This window comes from Ananas comosus, linkage group 10 (genome assembly GCF_001540865.1).
Source record: "Ananas comosus cultivar F153 linkage group 10, ASM154086v1, whole genome shotgun sequence".
Taxonomy (NCBI): Eukaryota; Viridiplantae; Streptophyta; class Magnoliopsida; order Poales; family Bromeliaceae; genus Ananas; species Ananas comosus.
Window position 1 is genome coordinate 12,423,335 of NC_033630.1, and position 20,936 is coordinate 12,444,270.

Consider the following 20,936-nt stretch of genomic DNA (forward strand, 5'->3'; position numbering starts at 1 on the left):
GTTAACTATATTTTTCTAAGGGACTCTAACGGCAGGAATATATTTGAAAACATCAGGCTGTTTGTAGGGACAAACATATAAAAGTTGAACTTTGTAGGGATATATTTGTCATTCATTATATTTTTGCAGGGACTTTTATGAAATTAACCCTTGTATAAAGTACTGCACTTTGAGTACTTAAGGCATTTGCTATAGATTCATATAGTTAAAGAGAAATTCTATTTGATTCTCTATTAACTGTGTGATCTATCACTTGTAGTTTATTAATTTTTTTTCATTAAATTTATCAAAATTATGAAAAATCTCTGATTGCGAGTTTGCTAGTTTTTAGCCTAGGTTAAAAATGAAATTTTAGAAATAATCCGTCAAATTTAGATGGATTTATACTTAGTAGGGGCATTTAAAAATATTTCTAATGTTTATGAGGGGGCTTTTTTTTTTGCAAATGGCCCCCTGAAAAAAATCTATTTTAAAATTAGTCCCAACAAATTTATAATTGTAAAAATGACCCTACTCCTGCTACGCAGGCGTCATGCAAGCGCCACGTAGGTGGGTTGGGAGGCTGGTCAGCAAGTTGAACACGACGAATGGTTCATCGTGTTCAAACACGGTGATTGATTCACCGTGTTTCATATTTATATTCATTTTCTTCTCTTTTAGGGATGTCAGCGGGTCGGGTTTGGATCGGATTTTCAAAAATCCGAAATCGATTCGAAAATCAAATTAAAACCCGAACACGAATCCAAACCTGACGGGTTTTAAAAATCCATATTCATATCAATATATTAAAGTTATATGGGTATGGATTTTTAAAACCCGCCGGGTTCGAATTCGGGTTTGGGTTTTAATTTGATTTTTGGATTCGGATTCGAGTTTTTGAAAACCCGATCCAAACCCGACCCGTTGACATTCCTAAAAGAGAAGAAAATGAATATAAATATAAAACACGGCAACTTGCCAACCAGCCTCCCAACCTGCCCACGTGGCGCTTGCGTGGCGCCTGCGTGACAGGAGTAGGGCCATTTTTGCAATTATAAATTTGTTGGGGCTAGTTTTAAAATAAAATTTTTTTTGGGGGGCCATTTGCAAGAAAAGCCCTTTACGAGTACATTGGTAATGTTTCAAACTTTAAAAAGGCATTAATAAATTTATAGCTTTTCACAAGGTTATTTATAAAATTATCTCCAGAATATGTAATAACACTTTTAATTGTGCTTTGCAATTTATAAATCTTTAGTTAATTACACTCGTTTTAATTGAAAATAAAAATAAAAATAAAATGTAATAACTATAAAATCAGATCATAGTGGAAGAAAAAAAAAATTCATAAGGTGAATAGCTATTGGACGGTTCACAGACTACGTGGCGGACTTGGTCCACCTACAAAGTTGTTGCGGCGTACCAAATCAAAAAGTGAGCGAATGAAGAATCTTCGTTAAACATCCAATCGAGAAGCACATGCGATCCTCGGATGCTCCAAGCATCCAATATTATTCCCTGCACCGGGTGTACAAGCAGGTCTCATGCACCGCACCCTGAAAAATACAGAGATTTTGCAAAATCAAAATCTAATTTAATGAATGTGTTTTATTTTATGATGTTTAAAAGACATATATATATATATTAAAGATCATTAAAATTTGGCCGTCGTTATCTCATAAAAGAAACAAGTTTAATTTCTTGTACGCTATCTTTTCATATGTTACAGATCATATTCATTAGAGTTAGATTTTGATTTTATATTATTAATTATTACACGGATACACTGACACTCCAAATGTTATGATCACATTTATTTATTTATATATTAATTATTAAGTTCGGTGCATGACGCGTATGGATACACCGGGCGCACGCAATAGTGTCTCTTAATTTGCGCCACACGTACGCACTTCCTATTGGTCCGTGGGCTACTCAGGTGGGCCCCACAAATAAACTATTTTTTATTGGTGGAGTCGAATTAAAGGGTCCACTCGCCCCGTTGCCTTTACCACTAACCCCGCTGGTCCAAAAGCGTTACAACAGGAGTCGCGTTCTCGCCCGTACACGTGTCCCATCATCTGATCCAACGGTTCACCGTAGTCCACGTCTCGGCCCGAAACTTTACTATTTCCCCCTCCTCCTTCGCCCTCCACACACTCTCCCCTCTCTCTCTCTCTCTCTCTAGTAAGCTCTCTCTCTCTCTCTCTCTCTCTCTCTACATCTCTCTCGATCGATCGATCGAATGGGTAGTAACTTGTAATCTACAAAGCACTATTCCATCTTCTTAATTGTTGCTGATCCATGTTAGTTTCGTAATATTCTTTTGATTTGTTTGTCGTAATTTGATGTATAATTGCAATCTGGGGTTGTGGATTGTTTTTGATTGTGTTTTTGTTATGCATAATCGCGGTATGGGTTTTCGATTCTTTGGAGTAATTATCTTTTCACCAATTTTGATGAATGGGTGTGACTATTTTTTGTAGTAGATATAGTGGATATTGTTGTATGGATAGAACTTTGTTGCAAAGATATGCGCCATTTTTCCCATATCTGATGCCTCAATAGTCCCACCTTCGATGGAAAAAGGATTCTGATTGAAAATATAAGGATCGGGAGGTTACATTACTAATTACTGGACTTAAATATTTCGGGCTGATGATTTGGACCTGACGATTTACCGGAAGAAATGTGAGATGGGTCTCACATTGCCTGATGATCTTGGGCACATTTGATAGGAAAGGGGTTATAATTGAGAATATAAGAATCAGGGATTATAATGCTGATAACTTGGCTTAACCATTTTAGATCTGTAGTTTGAGCCTAACGAATTATTAGTACTAGTGGGCTTAGTCGTTACAACCCACCCCAAGAAGCCACCCTAAGCTAGTCACATATTTATTTTGCAAGAAGCCTGGGGCTAACTTACCCTATTTTTAAATGCGCGTGTGGGGTTACCAACCAACTGCACTAGATAGTGGTGATATATTTTAATCTTCATCTATTGGGTTAGTATGTGTGTAACTTGTTGGCTTTCTTTCCCACTCCGCGAATTTGGTTCAGCAATTGATAGCTGATGTTTCATAACTTGTATTCGTAATGCATTCTAACTTTCGATGTAATTGATTCAGAGTTCTTGGATGCTCGTATTCGATCGGCATTTATTCGGCAGGGTATTAGTTGATTTGGAGTTTCTTTTCACCATAATTTTTGGGTCTCTTATCTTGGTTATTTTCATGATGCTTTTTTGCGCTCAATGTTGTGGAGTCGGGGTTACTAGAAGAATGTTTACTGCATATTATATCTTACAAATGTTGCTGTTGTCGAGTGATTAATAATACGGCCTATTCTGTCTACCTTTCTTTATGTTTCTTCGCAGCGGCCTCCTTTATTATTCGACATCTTCCAATATCTTCGTATCCATCTTGTTTGTTTAATGTAGATAAGTCTGTGTGCAGATGAAGTCATATAAATGAGAAGTAACATTTCGCTTTGTCCTTTTTTTATTTTAATAGTCAAGTCATGGCTGAAGGAGCCGATGGAAAACACAATTCAAGTTTCCCTCATGTCACTCTCAATGAGCGAATCGTTAAGTCCATGTTGCACAGGTCTGTTGCTGCTCATCCATGGCACGATTTAGAGATAGGTACGAAAATAAATTCGTTGTATACATTCTTACATGCTAACACACATGCATACAGCTCTTGAGTTGGCTGGCCAGAGCCTCGAAAAGTGCGTCTGACTGTCTGAGTAGAGTTGTTTAGAGAAGCATTAAAAACTTTTCCTGTTCCACCTGCTTAACAGCTTCTCACTACAACAGAAGCTTCAGCTTTAAAGTAGAACCTATTCTTTTGGGGCTTATTCTTTATGCTTAAGCGCCATCTAAGCAGAGATTTTCAAAGAAACACTAACAACTTTTTCATTAAAATCTCCTTAACGGCATCTTGCCATAGCGGAAACAAAAGCTTCAAATTACAACTTTTACTTTTGGTGCCCAAAAGCTCGTTTTAGCATCCTGCGATAGCAGAAGCTCCTGAATTTTTGTTTACCAAATGTGTCGTCCCTATAAGCTTTTGCCTTTCGGAGTAGAGAAGCTGTTAAAGAAGCCCAGCCAAACATGTAATAAGCTAGTTCTGTCTTTAACTATCTCGATTTTCTTTCTTGAGTATTTTTGAATTTCATTCGTATTAACTGTTTCCTTCCACCCATTTTCTTTTCTCTGTTTTATCAAACCCCCTAAAATACTTTGACCATAGTTGCTGTTCTCGTCTTGGTTTCTCATTTCTTTCTTTACCTTATTGAATGTACAATGCTATGCAGGGCCTGGAGCTCCTGCGGTCTTCAATTGTGTAAGTTCATACTTCAACCAAGAATTTGCACATTTATGTTAGAATGTAGCTTTATGCGCAGTTTCGATGTTACCATCATGTTTCAGCTGCATTTGGCGCCTTATGATGATCAAATGATCTTCATAAGCTTCTCTACGATGTTTTGTTTTGCAAATCAGACATATCGTAGGTTTCAAATGTTAGGGGAGACCGAGAGAGGTGATTGCCAATACGGTGCATTGTTCTGGACTTTAATTTAGCAAGCAATGTCAAGTGTCTTTTTGCAATTGATTTAATATCTTTCGAGTATTATGCATATCTTACAAGCTGTTTCATATCTTTTATGTTTGGTTGAGCTGCAATCTCTTTGGACTTCTTATTTCAAATTGCTGCAGGTGGTTGAAATTGCCAGAGGCAGCAAGGTCAAGTATGAGCTGGACAAGACAAGTGGTCTCATCAAGGTCAGATTTATTGCCTTAACTAGTGTTTTAATTTAAATTTCTCTCTTGAGTGGAGTATGTTCTAAAAATCCTTGTTTGCTAAGGGGACTAATTCTCATGTTGTATGGGTTGAAATAATAAATTGGGTGGGAGATAATATCACCCACCCATCCATCCACCCCATAAATATAAAAAGGGAAATTTCGCTAATCTTGGTGCTCCCTCCAATCCACTGAGAACTATATAAGATCTATAGATGCGACATCCAGTTTCATGCTTTACTCTCTAGTATATACAGCCTAACATGATAGGTGCAGTCGAAACTGTCGCTCGTCCAACCACATGCATCTCTAGTTACACAACATTTACAACTACAACCAAAATGGCCTCTTAATGATAGCACTACTCTATAAATGTTTATAACCGAAGACGGCGAATTGATGCCCGATGAAAGCATGTAGATATAGTTCGCACCCTGAGTGTATTGGAGTACTTCAATTAACGTTTACATCTTTTTTATCAGGTTGATCGCGTTCTCTACTCTTCAGTTGTCTACCCACACAACTACGGCTTTATCCCACGGACAATCTGTGAGGATAGTGATCCCATGGATGTGCTCGTATTGATGCAGGTACTTTCTTTATGGGGGATAGTTTTATGCTTCTAGTTATCCCAATTCATATTATAAGCTTATTCGCCGGCCTCTCAAGCCATAGGAAACTAATATATTTCTTTTATGCACAGGAGCCAGTGGTTCCTGGTTGTTTCCTTCGCGCCCGTGCTATTGGATTAATGCCTATGATAGATCAGGTGCCTGTGCTATTGGATTATTTGGTTTCGCAGCAAGAGCGACTGAGATTTCATAACATGATGTATCTTCAGTAGTCTAAATTATGATAGTGGAATAGAAGTTTCGTAATTCTGGTACTTAGAATGTGACTTTTTCTTCGAAATGCTACTCTAGGGCGAGATGGACGACAAGATAATAGCAGTTTGTGCCGACGACCCTGAGTTCCGCCACTACAATGACATCAAGGATCTCCCTCCCCATCGCCTTGCTGAGATTCGCCGCTTCTTTGAAGATTGTATCCACTTCTACAAACTCTTAATACTTTGTTATGTAAATCGCACATTCGTGTACAAAATTCGTTGTTTCGATGCATTCATATGAACTCTTTTTAACCTGGTTATTAGACAAGAAGAACGAGAACAAAGAGGTAGCGGTGAACGACTTCCTCCCCGCTGAAGATGCCATCAAAGCTATCAAGCACTCAATGTGAGTTTGATTTCTCCGAAAAATTGTGCGAAATACGGTCACTTTTTCTTGATTAATCCTTGGCAAATGGCAACATTTTTAATTAAATTGCACCGGGGGTCCTTAATCTTTTACCGTTGTTTCACTTCGGTCCAAAACCTTAGTCGGCATGGCTCTTGAAGAGTGTAGCATTGCAATGAAACACAAAGGTTAAGGTCCCAGGTCGAGGATCTAACTACAATCGGAGAAAAAGGTTGGGGACCTTAGCGCAATCTAGCCAATACTTTCCTAATGGATTTTTCCATATTACATGCAGGGATCTGTATGCCTCTTACATAGTTGAAGGCCTGAGGCAGTGACTTGTTTCACCCACCATTTGCATCAACATCTTACTCCTCTCATAACCATTAGGGTGATGAAACATTATGCAAACATTGCATAACTAAATACTGTATCTACTAATATTGAATAAACACTATCATATTGCTGCTATACTACTAATTTGCTTTTTAGAGCAAGTTTGCATACTATATGGAATTTGGTGCCTTTTTCTAATCTTAGTAATTGCTTGTATGTGTGGGGATTTTGTGAGATTAGTGTTCTTGGTGATGTTGATGGCACTAGTAATCGTAAAATTCGCAGAGATTTGGTAATGATTATTATGCTACAATATGAGTACATTCATAGTCATTATTTCATGTCAAAGAGGTCATAGCAAAAGCTGATGTAAATATTTTACACTATCTTTTTTAGGGGCAGATCAAACTTTTTCAATCAAAATAAATTTAACGAGTAATGATTAAGTTCTACAAATATATCTAATTAAGTTCTACAAATATATCTATTAATATACTAGAGAAATGCTTCTATACACCGGCGAATTTAAATTTGACCATTCAAATTTGTGAGATTAAGATTGACTTTTACACAATAGTAACCTGCTCAACAGGTTACCAATCAATCATAAAAAATAATATTTGAAAATATGCATTAGTTAATTATCAAATTTGATAATATTCAACAAATTTTCATTTCCTAATTTAATTTTGTTACTTACCAAATTAAATAATGACTAATTTCATAAGTGATAGGGAAAACTTCAACCCCCCTGTGGTTTCGTAGTTTCTCACTTTGCCCCCCCCCCGGGTTTAAAATGTATCAATTTGCCCCCTTGTGATTTTTTTTTTTCTCTTTTTCTTATCAATTTCATTATTTTTTTTCTTAAATCAGTGATAAAGTTAAAATTAAAAGGTACTAAAGTAAATATTTGATAAATCTAGATGAGTATCTGAAGTTTTTTGTANATTTATAAACTTTTATTATTTATTTAAATAAAAGATTTCTACATGTTAAACTAAGTTGAAATTGTTAATTCAATATTGAAAAAGAGCATTAAATTTCAAAAATATTGATCAAATTTAAATTATAAATTTGGATTTAATTTATATTATACTTAAAAAATAAATTTTGTTAACTATTTAAACATAAAGTTTCAATGTTTGAAAATTAATTTTAAATTATAAATTACTAAATTTATGACTCAATGCGATCATAAATTATTATTAAAATTGACCTTAAAAATGGATAATTTAATTAAAAATTTATTCTCTCCATGATTCAAGGGCAGTATGCAAAACTTTCCAATATTAGTTATTTAACTTTCTAATATTAGCTCTTTTTTTTTTCCAAAAAAAACCCCAAGATTCATATACCCGGTGACCGGTACCACTTGTGCAATAGCAGGTCATCTTTTTTTATGCATAAATCTTAACCCTTCATTGATTAAAAATAAACGGCTAAGATTAGAATGGAGTATTGAAGCATTGCTCAATATACTATCATTTTCTAGCACAGTTGGTTGGTATCTTGTGCTGCTGATGAGAAGCTTGTTCTTAGGGTGCGTTTGGTTCGAGTTATTCTGGCAGGATTACTGGTAATCTTGCCAGGATAACTGTGTTTGGTTAATCCGCTATGTAATCTAGTCGTTAATGTAGCATTACAAATCGAGCAGGATTACATCGAAAATATTAACGGGATGGGGGTCGTGTATCTTGCATAACTGAAACCCGTTAATGCTACATATTATATAAAATGACAATTTTACCCTCCAACAACCCCAAATCTAATTATCAGCATTATTTTCATCTCTCTCGCCTTCCCCCTTCTCTCTCGCACGCCGCTTTCTCTCGCTCTCTCTCTCTACGTCTCTCTCTCTCTCTCTCGCACGAACATCTATCATCTTCTATTGCGTCGTCCTCCCAAGTAATCATCACGATCTCCTTCCCTCCAATCATTTTTGCAAAAAATAATATTCAAATGGCCACAATAAAGATAATTTTGGAAAAACTATATTTTTATGTCATGATTACTAAATTTTATAAACTGAACCAAACGTATTAATGCTATAAACACTGTAATCTAGTATTACATTACTGCATTAAACCAAATGCGCTAATGCAGCATCAGTAGTAATCTCACGCTGAAATCCAAGATACCTGGATATGTCGAGATACTTTGTAATATTACATAACTTGAACCAAACGGGCCCTTAAGGTAATTATTCTACTCCTTTCGATAAGATTTTTTTTTTATTTTATTTAAAGTAGGGGAACAAGGTCATTTCACAGGTTGTTGGTATTGTTAAGAAAGTGCATTCTATTTAATTATAATTTATACTTTTATTTTTCATTAGCGATATAAGATTTATTTTTATTTGAAAAATATTTTTCTCAACTAATGTTTAAACGTGGGAAAAAAAAAATAAGTAGGGGGCTTCCTAATGACGCCTTATTTAGCATTTTCAATTTATCATTGCTGTGTTATTTTTATCTCTATCTAACTGTAATCATATTTTCCTCTAGAGTTTAATGTTTTTTTTTTAAATTTTAGTATTAAAAATATGTAATAAATGATTGAATAGAAATAAGAATAACATATTACAACAGATCAGAGACTTCATAATAAGGGTCACCTGGGAGCTCCCGCTGAAGTTTTATCCAAAAAGACATAATCATCTTATCCAAAAAGACATAATGATTGTTGGGCCCACCACTAGCCAACTATGTTTTGGCTACATTCAACCAACTTTATAGCAACAAAATCCAGAATCCACTTTGCTTATGTTTTATCTACAAATCTTTATATATATATATATATATATATATATAGAGAGAGAGAGAGAGAGAGAGAGAGAGAGAATTGAGCTATAATGCTATTAATAGCAAACGAGCTTCATTGCTATCTATTTGCTTTTGATAATGAAGCCTCTAAATCGACAATCGGCACTGTTGAACATAATCTATACCACTTGAAGTGTTTAGAAATCAAATTTTATACATTTTCGATATTATTCTCTTATCCATCGAGTAAGTAGACACAAAAATAAACGGCTGAAAATAAATATTCTTTAAAAAATGATGATAGGAGTCTTGTAGTCAAGATCAAGAGTATAGATCTTGTTTTAAATAGTTTAAAAAATTTTCTAACAAAAATTCAATTGATTTAGATATCTTTATACCGTTAAACGAGAAAACGTCTCATATCGACCATTAAAATTACAAATTTTGAAACCCTTTGATCATCAGACAAATGATGTCGAAAAGATTTAAAATTTGATTTATAAACACTTCAAGTGGTATAGATCATGTTCAGCAGTGCCGATCGTCGATTTGAAGGTTCTATCATAAAAAATAAATAGATGGCAACGGAGCCCGTTTATTAGTGATAGTATTCTAGCTCAACTCCATAAATATATCCATTAACTACTTAATTGTTAATTATACTAATTTTTACTCACCGAGAAAGATTAATGTTATTAAATTTGATGAAATAATTATTGAATTGGATGAAATTTTTAGTTTATTTCACTAAATGATATTTACTTCTAAGAATATTAAAAGCAAAGAAAGAAAAAAGGCGAGCGGACCATCAACTAAAAAGATAAAAAATAAAGAACGAAAAATATAGCTGGCTACCTTTATCTTAGAAAAAAGAAAATTGAGGGAATCATTTCAAAATGACCCTCCAATTAATTTTAAATATATTTTTTTATATATAATACTTTTTATTTTTTTATCTTTTCAAAGCAGAGTGTTCACAAGTTGACACAAGAATCTTAACCATATGAAGGAAAAGTGGCCCCACAAAAATGCACAAAATCCTCTGAAAAAATCCTATTCTTGATTGGGTGGGTTGATTCTTTTATTAGGGTCATTTCATATCATCTTTGAGATTCGTGCACTGTCACACTATGGGAGAGATTTGGCCCCTTTCATGTGATTTATTTATCTCTTTGAATTTATCAAATTCAAAAACCCAAACTTCCAATTTTAAGCCCCAATAGTCAATGTTATCTTCTTTTCTATATCATTAAATTTTATTTCATATAAAACTATTTCCATGTGAATATCTTAATCCATCCCAATAATAACCTACCAAATTGGGTTTGTCACTTTTCAACTAACCACTTTTCTCCAAATTATTAAGCTTACAAAATTAGGATTTGTATTTTGAGATTTCATCTATTATAGGTTCCTCGGAAAAGCGCGGAAAACTATTTTTTAAAAAAAAAGAAAAGATTTTTCATGAATAACATTCTTTTCCATAGCTTTTATTTTTCAAATAAAAAAAGAAAACGCTATTTTCCCATGAAATCTGAATTTTTTTTTTTTTTTTTTTTTTGTAAACAACTACTCTTTTTTGACCATTTTCTCGAATATTTTTTGGAAAACTAAACACTCCCTATAGAATTCTAGTTTGAATTCTCTTTATTGATGCAATTTGATCCGCCAAAATTTGTGTCTTAAAATAAAACCGCTCTTTCACTTGTCAAATTGGAATCCTTTTCCAAATCATAATTTAAGGTTTTCCTTTCACAAAGACCATAATTCAGTTATTAGGATTTGTAAGACTAAATGAGTAAAGTTATTTGAAGAAGCACTAACATTTATTTCATTCAAATCCTTTTAATATTTTCTAGCTATGATAGTATGATGCAAGGTTTATATTTAATGTCTCCAAAATGCTTTTTTTTTTTTTTTCTTTCTGAATGAATGAGAAAAGCTTTTTCAGAGGCCGAACTAAGATGGAACACACACTAGTTTGTAAATTCGTCCTCCAAACTTAGTTGCTTTGATGCTTTTAAGTTCCAAATGAAATAAATGCTTTGGAACTCCTCTACTTTGATGCTGTGAACTAATGGTAGGAACCTTCAGCAAAATCTTTTTTTTTTCTGCAGAAACTCTAACAGTTAACTTTTTAAGTAGCGGAACTTCAAAGCGCTTGTGAGCCTTTTTTTTTTTAGGGCTCAAGAACTTTAAAATGGTTCCATTTGAGAGATGCATTTTCAAATACCCAATTACTTATTAGTGGATTTGGATAATAATAATAATAAGATTCAATCCATTTGAATAGCTCTAAATAAGAAATGGACAAGAAAGGTCTACAACCCTATATTGATGCCACCACCCACCCTTTTCATGGATGGAGAGTGCTAGAATTAGGGCATAAGACAATAATAATATGACACCCAAAAAAAAAAAAAAGCTACATCAGGTGGGCCTTCTACCACTAGTCAAGAAAAGGGGAAGAAATAGAATTCTTTTTCGGTTGCTTTCGGCTGGTGGAGAGGAACAAAAAGAGCCCTAGATATTCGGAATTCTTCAAAAGCAATTATATCAAAGACTTTAGTCAGCCAAAATGCGACAGATATGCTATTCAGTAGACGTCAGTCAATATTTACTGCATGTTTGGCCTGGCTGTTGGATCAACTTCTCCACTCGAGGAAATAGAAGTCAGATATTCAATCTTTGATCAGTTTGGCCTCACGGCTGGATCGACTTCTTGACTTCTCTAGTTTTCTCTATGCACTTCCAAAGGCTGGCTTGGCCTCGCATCTATTAATTGCTGCTTTCAACAATAGCAGTCTCAAAATAATGTATCTAGCGAAAGTAAATGAAGATCCTATTGTGACAACTGTAGCAGATTGAGTTAGCGTCTTTATTTCTACAAAACATAGTTATCGGATATATTTTAAAGTAATTTTTTTCGCAATTGTACTAAGACCGATAAACAGTTTGTTAAGCAACGACATATACAACAAATACTTGACATGTTTTCCCAAATCTGTCTTCTTTTTCTGAACCATAAATGCTTAATTATTTCTTGCATTTTGATAGGCCTAACCTAGAAAACCAGACCCATGGATCGAATAATTTCTTATTCTCAGCGTTTGGTTAGGGGATAGGAATAGGAATAGGCACTTATCCCCCTTTATACCCAAACGCTAATTTTTTATCCGAGAATAGTAGTTCTCGATTATCCCCACCAACACCTTTATTTTCTATATAAAACTATCTAATATTTTTCTTATCCCCGGAAAAAACCCAATTTTCATTCAAACGCTATTTTTCTTATCTCCATTCTTGTACCTATCTCTGAAATAGCTAGTTCTTACTTATACCCGAACCAAACCGTACCATTATTGGCTCTTTCTCCTCCAAATTATACACCACCATGAATGCTCTGTGTTTTGATTTTTTTTTTTTTTTAAATCAAGCAAAATAAGAAAGGAGGCATAAAGAACAAATGGAATGGGTGTGACCCATGTGGCTTGAGACCTTTTTGTGAACTTTTCACTATTAACTAGCAATAGTGGCACATGATGATTGGCCTATATGATTTTAATACAATCAATTTGTGGTGCATGATAGGCCAAAGTTTTATTGGGGACAAAATGTGACCACTCATTAAGCACCTTGTACCTTTTCCTTTTTAAGAAAATTAAAAAAAGGACACACAAAATTGTACTAGCAATCGTTGTTCACTCACCATTAGTCAAAAAAAAAAAGAGAAAGAGAAATTAGGAAAAACAAAAAACAAAAAAGGAAATAAGAGAAAAGATAGTACCACTTCAATTCAACCAAGGGGCATTCAAATAAATCTAGTTCTTTTTTTTTTTACTATAGTGGTTCTTTGGACCACCTCTAATTTCTTTTTCTATAACAATTATTTTTAAAAAGTATTTAACAAATAAAAAAGTCTAATGCAAAGATTTTGATATCTAATATAGAAACTCTAATTAGTGCTACTACTTTTGCATAGATTTTGTCAAAAAAGTATTGATATATAATGTTTTTTCTAAATTACTACCATTCAAAAGTACACTTTAAATTATACTGCACGCTTTAGTAAGAGTAAATATATCGATAAAAAATTTTTAATTTAATAAATCTTCTAAAATATGTGTTATCAAATAAAAAATATCGAAAAGTACTATCTGAACACTGCATCAAGGAACATACATTTTACACCTCTGCATTCAAAAAATTATATATAAACCCTTTTATAGTTTTTAGTTAGAACAAATTAAAAAGATTAGTGAGTAAAATCTAATATAAAAAATTTAGGGTTGTAAATTTTACACCTGTGTTATAAGCATACAAATAGCATTGCTTAAACATATTTTATAGAAAGGATGGAAGGATAGTTTATCATCCTTTTTCATGCAATGTGCATGGGACCATCCTCAACAATTTCAAAATGGAATTAAATTTTTTTTCCTCAAAAATTATTCCAAAATATTTTATGCTTAAGGGGGTGCTGAATTTTTATTCTTATTTTTTTACCTACAATTTATTCTTGGGCAGAAGAAATCAAGTATGAGATTCTCAAAATCACAACGATCCAAGGCCTGCTCCTGTGATTGATTGGGAATCTTTTTTATAATAAAATAATTATGGATAATATATTTACTATAAAATAATTACTAATAAAATATGTTGCTAGTCCTTGTACTATTAGTTTGTGCACTTTTAGTTAAACATAGCTCATAAACTTTTTTAGATGTTACATTTTAGTTCTACCAATAAAAGAAATTTGATTGTTCGTAAAAATACCATTTTACTCATTTACCTGAAATGACTCACATATTTACATATTCAGTATAATTCAAACAGTATTAAAATATTATGAGTAGAACTATTATGCTATCGGAAGTATAAAGTAGTTGGTGCTTTCAATTTTTTAGCCCTTAGATTAACTCTATTGATCATTTCTAATCATTAGATTAATATTATTAACCAATGGGGACCACTCAACCCTAAGGGGACCGCTATCATCCCAACCGTAGAATCTTTTATCCAAGGGCTAAAAAATCGGAAGCATCAACTACTTTATGCTTTCAATAGCATAGTAGCTCCACACAAATATTATTGTATAATTGAAAGTCAGATATTAAGAAGTAAGTTGTAATAAAAAGTTTATATGCTAAAATGTTTAAGTAAAAAGCACAAGAGCTAAGTTTTAGTATTACCCGAAATATTGATTTTATAGACAATGATTCAGAGCTTATTTTAATTTGCTCGCATATTAAGAGAGCAAATACATGAATTTAACTCTAAACGTCTTGGAATGGAGAGAGCATAGGACGGAAGAACTAGTTCTGATACCATGTTATTTGAAAATTTAAGTTTCATAGAAAACAGATCTGAACTATAATGTTGGGATGTTTGCATAGGGCACTATCCATAAATTTGACCCAATAATGATTATTGGAAACATGCTCTCCAATTTTAGTGCAATAATTGGTGCTCCCCATGCTATTTAGAAAAGAGGAATCAATGGATGTAGCTTTCTCTATAGTTTTCTTAAAAAAGAAATAAATCAATATCTTGGATCCCACACAATGTGAGTCAAACCTATAATGAGAATTAGCTTGTAAGTATAGCTTAGGTTTTGTAAAAAAAAATTGCCCAAAACCTCCCCACTTTAGAAAAAGGACAATTTTATGTAAAAAGGATCATCCCTGTTGAGATTCCTTAGGTATTGGAGATTCCTTGGGTATTGGAGAGATTAAGTCAAATAATGAAAGGTGTAGAAAGGGCTACATATGGATATAATATTTCACTCATTATATTGCTATGAGTACAGACAAGTGTATCCAAAAATGATTGTATCAATTCAAATATAACACCGACTGTCCCTATAGCAAGTGGCAAAGGGCTTGATGGTTGGTACTCGAGACCCAAGTTCGAATCCTAGTTGATTCACATTTCTAGCTAAGTTTATTTCTAAATGAAATAAACGAAGCGGATAGCGTGCTATCTATCTCTTTCAAAAAAAAAAATTCAAATATAACTTCTTAAATTACTCAAGAAGCTTATATATTTGGTATACGGTTCAACCTGCTAACAATAATAATTTGTTGGGCCCACCGGTCCAAAATGCTTAAACTAAGTTATTATTATTAATTAACGTATAGGCTTTATATATTTTTAAATCAAAATCATTTTTTCATCTGATGTGGAACTATTAGGGCATTACAAACTCCCCATGTTTAGACTCTGACGTCCTCATCAGGTCCAAACCCAGATTACAGACATACAGATCAGAATTACAAGGTGATGTGAAATTCTAGAGGTGGCTCCTACGAGTTCAAGATGTAGCTTTCACCAAACCCATTGGTATAGCACTTTGTCCCGCATAGCATTTAACTCTTATATTTTCGGCTGTTATTTGGCTCTTATATTAATTGTAACAACCTGACCCGCTAGTAATAATAACCCGTTGGGCCCTAAACCACCGGTCCAAAATACTTAATTTCAGTTATTATTATTAGCGTGTAGACCTCATATATTTTAAGCAGAATTATTTTTTCATCCGATACGAGACTATTGGAATATTACATTTGTCACATGTGGATTGAGATCAAATGGCAAGAAGGAATATCATATTTGACCTTCAAATTATTTTTTTATAATAAAATAAATTATTTTACTGATGAAGTATATCATTCACCAAATTATAGATATTAAGATATTTTAAGAAGCAAAAGTTAAGTTCTGTTCTTTCAATCATACAATAAAATTCTTATACGGGAATCAACTACCGTGGAATAGCTTATTTCGAAATTCAAACAAGGACTTCGTGTAAGAGCCTTTTGAGTCTACTTCCAGGTGACAGCATTACTTGTTTGTGATTGAGTTGTGTTATTAAAAAAAAATATTTATACTAATCAGAGCTCTGTTTGGGATTATGGAAAGTTAGAAATTATGGTGGAAAAATAATTTGTTTGTTACTGTACGTAATATTATATTTTGCATATCATAATGAGTATATATATATATATATATATATAGAGTCCGTCTACTATACTTTCAAAAGTACCGAAACCTCCGTGCTTGTAAGTTATTTTCTACTATATATATATATATATATATAATTGAGTTTCTATATTTTTAAAAGTACTAAGTTATTGGTACTTGTAGATTTTTGGACATTGGATTAAGGAATGTGCTGTTAGTAACTTGATATTTTTAAAAGTATAGGAGTTCAATTTTATATATATATATATAATGATTTCAATTTTATATATATATATATACTATAGAGAGACAGAGAGAGACGAGGAGAAGAGAGAGAGAGAGAGAGCAACTAGTTTTAATAGGCACGAAACATTTGTAATACAGACTTTCCCGTCTAGATCTAAACCCTGATTAATATTTTTACCCTTAGATATACTATTAAACCAACCACCCACTACAACGCCCTAGGGGACACTTATCCTAACGCACTATCTCCTAATCCAATGCCAAAATTGGTATGCAATGACTTGATGCTATTAGTAGAGTATATTTAGGCTAGTTCTATATATATATTATATATATATTATATAATATTATATTATATATATATATAGTGCGGCTAGGATGCTTATGGAACACGGAGGGGTCCGTGCATCCACTTTGTTTTCGATGTTCGGACTTTCGAATCGACGATCGGCTCTCGTTTAGACTTGATTCTAGAGTATTTGAAGTATCTAGAAAATAAATTTAGCGATTTTCGTTCATTGCCTTACATGATCAGTGCGTCAAATAAAATATGATGATATGACATTAAAATTTTAGATCAAAGTTATTGATCTTGTTTTATATGGTATAAAGAATTTTCTATCAAAATTTCATATGATTTGGATATTTCTACACCGTTAAACTTGCAACCGGCTTACCACGGCCATTAAAATTATTGATTTTGAGCCCCTTCAATCATTAGGTAAATGATATCGAAAAATCACAAAATTTATTTTCTAGGTACTTCAAATACTCTAGATCAACTCTAACGGAGCCGATCGTCGATTCGAAAGTCCGAACATCGAAAATAACTTGAAAGCATGGAGGGCTCCGTGCTTCCATAAACATACCAGCCCACTCTATATATATATATATATATATATATATATATAAAATTTAAGATATTTTGTATCTAGCAACCTTTTTTTCCCAATTGAAACAAAGTTGACACTTTTTAAATAATTGAATATTTTTTTTTATCACTTTAGTGTCCAATGAATACATAAATAGGCTTGAAAATTGACTTGGTCATTAAAAGTGAAAATTCTCCAACCACCTTAATAAATTACAATTAAAATTAACATTTATTCCAATCAATGCTTTTGTGAAGTAGAGTAAGATCCAAAGTAATACTCCTACTAATAATCAACAAGTTGTGTTTTTTTTTTTAAGTTTTATTGAGTGACCAAAAAGAAGTTAGCTTAAGGTAGGAGGAATATTAGGGAGCTATTAGGTTCATTATAATAATAATAATAATAATAATAATAATAATAAAATCAAGGGGGCACAAAAATTGTTTAAGCTTAATTATTGAGAGGAGGAACATAAAAAGTGTTTGGTTCTCCAAAAAAATAAAAAAATAAAAAAAATAATTTTATGACTGAAAAAATATTTTTCGCTTGTTTAGTTTCTAGGAAAAACACTTTTCAGCCAAACTGTTTTTAGATTTTACAAAAACATAGAATGTCATTTTTGTAACTTTTATTGAAAAAACATAAACTGAAAAAAAAAAAAAATTTTTCATGAATATATATTTTTGGAAAGTAGTTAATTTAATTATGATTTTTATGGAGGACGAAAGGCAACACCTAATATAGTATTACTAACATAGCATACATTTTTTTAAATAAAAGAATGGTCCTATTTAGTGACCGACTGAATTTGATCAGATTCAACGAATGTCTGCCGCATAGGCTTCATAAATTACATCATTTGAATAGGGATTGATAATGCTATTGAAAGGAAAAGAAAAAAAAAAATTTTATTTGCAGAACTAATTTTCAAGATATTGTGGGGTAAAAAAAAAAAATAATAATTTTCTTCTTCCTGGTGGATCAGACCCTGCACGAATCTTAAAGCAGGCCGCACCTTCATGCATTGAACTGCGTGCCCATTGCAGCAAGGAGTAAGAATTAGGCAGAGTCTGGTAGAGTAGTAGGAAAAATAAAAAAAATAAATAAAAGCCTAAATTACATATAACCTCATGTAAATATTCATTTTTTTTTTTAATTTTTTCTTTCTAACTTTTAAAAACTTATATTTTACCTACTCAACATTCTAAGTTGTTGCATTCTGTCACCGTTCGTCAGGATTCCATCACTATTCCGCCTATTTTTTATAATTTATATTGAAAATACCATTCAAAATGACAGAAATATATTAAAAAATTATTTTTCTTATTGAAGAAATAAGAGTAATTTGGTTATTTTTTCCTTTCCATTAACACCGGACCCCCTTGAAAAATATTTCTGAAAATTTAAAGAGACAAAATGTAGGTTTTTGAAAGTCGCAGAAGGAAAGCAAAAAAAAATAAGCATTTACAGAAGAATTTTTTGTAATTTAGCCAAAATAAAAACGTGAGGCTATACTAACTAGGGATGTTAATGGGTATGGATACCTGAAATTTTGTCCGAGCCCAAACCCGAATGGAGCGGATATATTCAATGCTAAGTGGATATGGATTCGGATATGGATATCAAAAATATAAAATCAGACATATATAATTGATCGCACAGGGATTTTGATTGTGACTCCGAAATCGCAATTATTTTTGCATTTAATATATATATATATATATATCTATATATATTTATGATCACTAAGTATAATATACTATATATAGTAATAATATATAATTGACGGCTATTATGCTACGAAGCACGTAAAATCATACCGTGTTTCTCAGCTCGTTTTCGATGTTATTTCGGCGTACTAAAAAACAGTGCAAAGAGCACTATCCGCGTTAAAACATTAATCTACAGGAAAACAAAAGAGTATTGAATGTACCTATGAAAATAAATTTTATGATTTTGACCATATCATTTTGCTCTAAAGCTAAGTTTTTATAAAAATCCATCGGTGTTGATATGGATTTTTAAAATGCCAGCGGGTAAATCTGAAGGATTTCTAAGTTAGTACTTCGGGTTGCGGGTCTCTGGATTATTTGAACAATCCATCCGTGAAATCCGACCCATTTTGACATTCTCTAACAGCTAAACGCAATGCCGTAGTCTAAGGGATGCAAACAGATCCGGGTTGGGGAGCTTCCGGCCCCCGATCCCACCCGACGGGAGCATAAAATGGGAGATAAATAAACGATTCGGGGCAAGGAAAGCTGGGTAAGTTTCTTACGATCCGAGACGATTCGGAGCAAAAGCGGGATACAATTTTGACACAGCCCGAATCCGCCCCGCCATGCATCCGCCCCCGAAATCCGCCCCGAATCTCCCCCCGAATAGCATTTGTATTTTTAAAAAATATGTCCCACAAAAAAATAATATACTTTATAAAAAAAGTTTAAAAATACAAATAAGTTATTTAACTCCGTCCATTACTTAATTATTTTAAATATTTGAATTTGTTTTGAATTGTATGAATTTAATTTTTTACCATTAATATTGTTAAATATATATATAATTATATATAAAAATTATATTTATATTTTACAAAAATATTAATAAAATTAATAATTTTATAAAAATATTAATTGCGGGCGGATTCGGGCGCCGAGGGGAGGCGGGTTACGCAGGCGGTGGCTGATTAAAGGATGTATTTTTTAACGACCGTCACGGATTCGGGCGAGCGGGCGGCATTTTTGCTAGGTCGGGCCGGACGCGGGGCGCGTCTCCCGCCTCCAGTTTCCGCCGCAGCGTGCATCCCTACGTATATCTGTTACAAAGAAGCTACAATTTTATCCCTCCTTGAGCTTTAGAAAAAGAGTCACTTTCCCCAATAGATTTAATTTGCTTATAAAATAAAAGGGAATATATATATATATTACCCCTATATATATATACGTATATCGTATTTCTATAATTTTTTATGTTGCCGAAATTCACACTGTTAATATATATTTATCGAATAGAAGATATCAATAATCCATGAGTAATTCTAAATAATTTATGTGACATATATTCTTTAATAAAGTAAAAACTTTGATAATTTTAAAGATTTTGCTGTAGCAGGAAACTCAAATGCTGTTTTAAACTCTAAATTGCACCTCAATTTTTTTTAAATACAAATAATATGTAATTTAAAATTTAGATGTGCAAATTAATAAATTTAGTTTTCTATTTGGTTATTATTGACTAACTTATAATGCATTTTGGTTGAACGAAAAGCATAGTATTCTTTTAAAATAATTAAAAGTAAAAAAAAAAAAGAGTTGCCACCAAAATTTTATTTTGTATTGATTTGAACCCCTATTAATCGAATTATTATGTTAATATAATCTAATGAATTCCAATGGACCAAATATATTTGTAATAAATTAAATTATTTTAATTAATTAACAAAATTTGATCAGATATAACATATACTATATGCATGTTTTAATAATAATAATAATAATGTTGATTGAAAAATAATGAACTTCAATGGACCAAACATTTATAAGAAATTAACTTTTGTTAATTAATTAAGAAATTTTGATCAGATGCAACAAATATTATCCTGCTTATAATAAAAAAATTAATTGAATTAATATAATATTAATAATAATTTACTTACATTAAATGATAAAATCACCTAGAAGCATGCTGGTGTTGGATGTGGCCCACGTGATTTATTCAAGATGATTTATAAAAAT

At 32.5% G+C, this 20,936-nt stretch overlaps 1 protein-coding gene across 10 annotated transcripts; it reads left to right on the plus strand.

Moving 5' to 3' along the window:
* LOC109716385 (soluble inorganic pyrophosphatase-like) lies at window positions 2,084-6,593 on the plus strand. 10 transcript variants are annotated; one of them, XM_020241798.1, is made up of 9 exons: window positions 2,084-2,166; window positions 3,495-3,587; window positions 4,300-4,328; window positions 4,703-4,768; window positions 5,271-5,378; window positions 5,492-5,557; window positions 5,712-5,832; window positions 5,942-6,023; window positions 6,319-6,593. In XM_020241798.1, the coding sequence occupies exons 2-9, from the start codon at window positions 3,518-3,520 to the stop codon at window positions 6,359-6,361; spliced, it is 585 nt and encodes a 194-aa protein (XP_020097387.1). In that variant the 5' UTR covers window positions 2,084-2,166; window positions 3,495-3,517; the 3' UTR covers window positions 6,362-6,593. The 10 variants fall into 10 exon arrangements, with proteins under 10 accessions (XP_020097387.1, XP_020097382.1, XP_020097383.1 ...); XM_020241793.1 differs by having other exon boundaries at window positions 2,086-2,166; window positions 3,495-3,625; XM_020241794.1 differs by lacking the exon at window positions 2,084-2,166 and adding an exon at window positions 2,182-2,200 and having other exon boundaries at window positions 3,495-3,625.

Bases quoted from the DNA above. Each gene is read 5' to 3' on its own strand.
- LOC109716385 (XM_020241791.1), top strand. The intron at 3,626-4,299 runs GTACGAAAATAA...AATGCTATGCAG, and splicing joins ATGGCACGATTTAGAGATAG to GGCCTGGAGCTCCTGCGGTC. The intron at 4,329-4,702 runs GTAAGTTCATAC...AAATTGCTGCAG, and splicing joins CTCCTGCGGTCTTCAATTGT to GTGGTTGAAATTGCCAGAGG.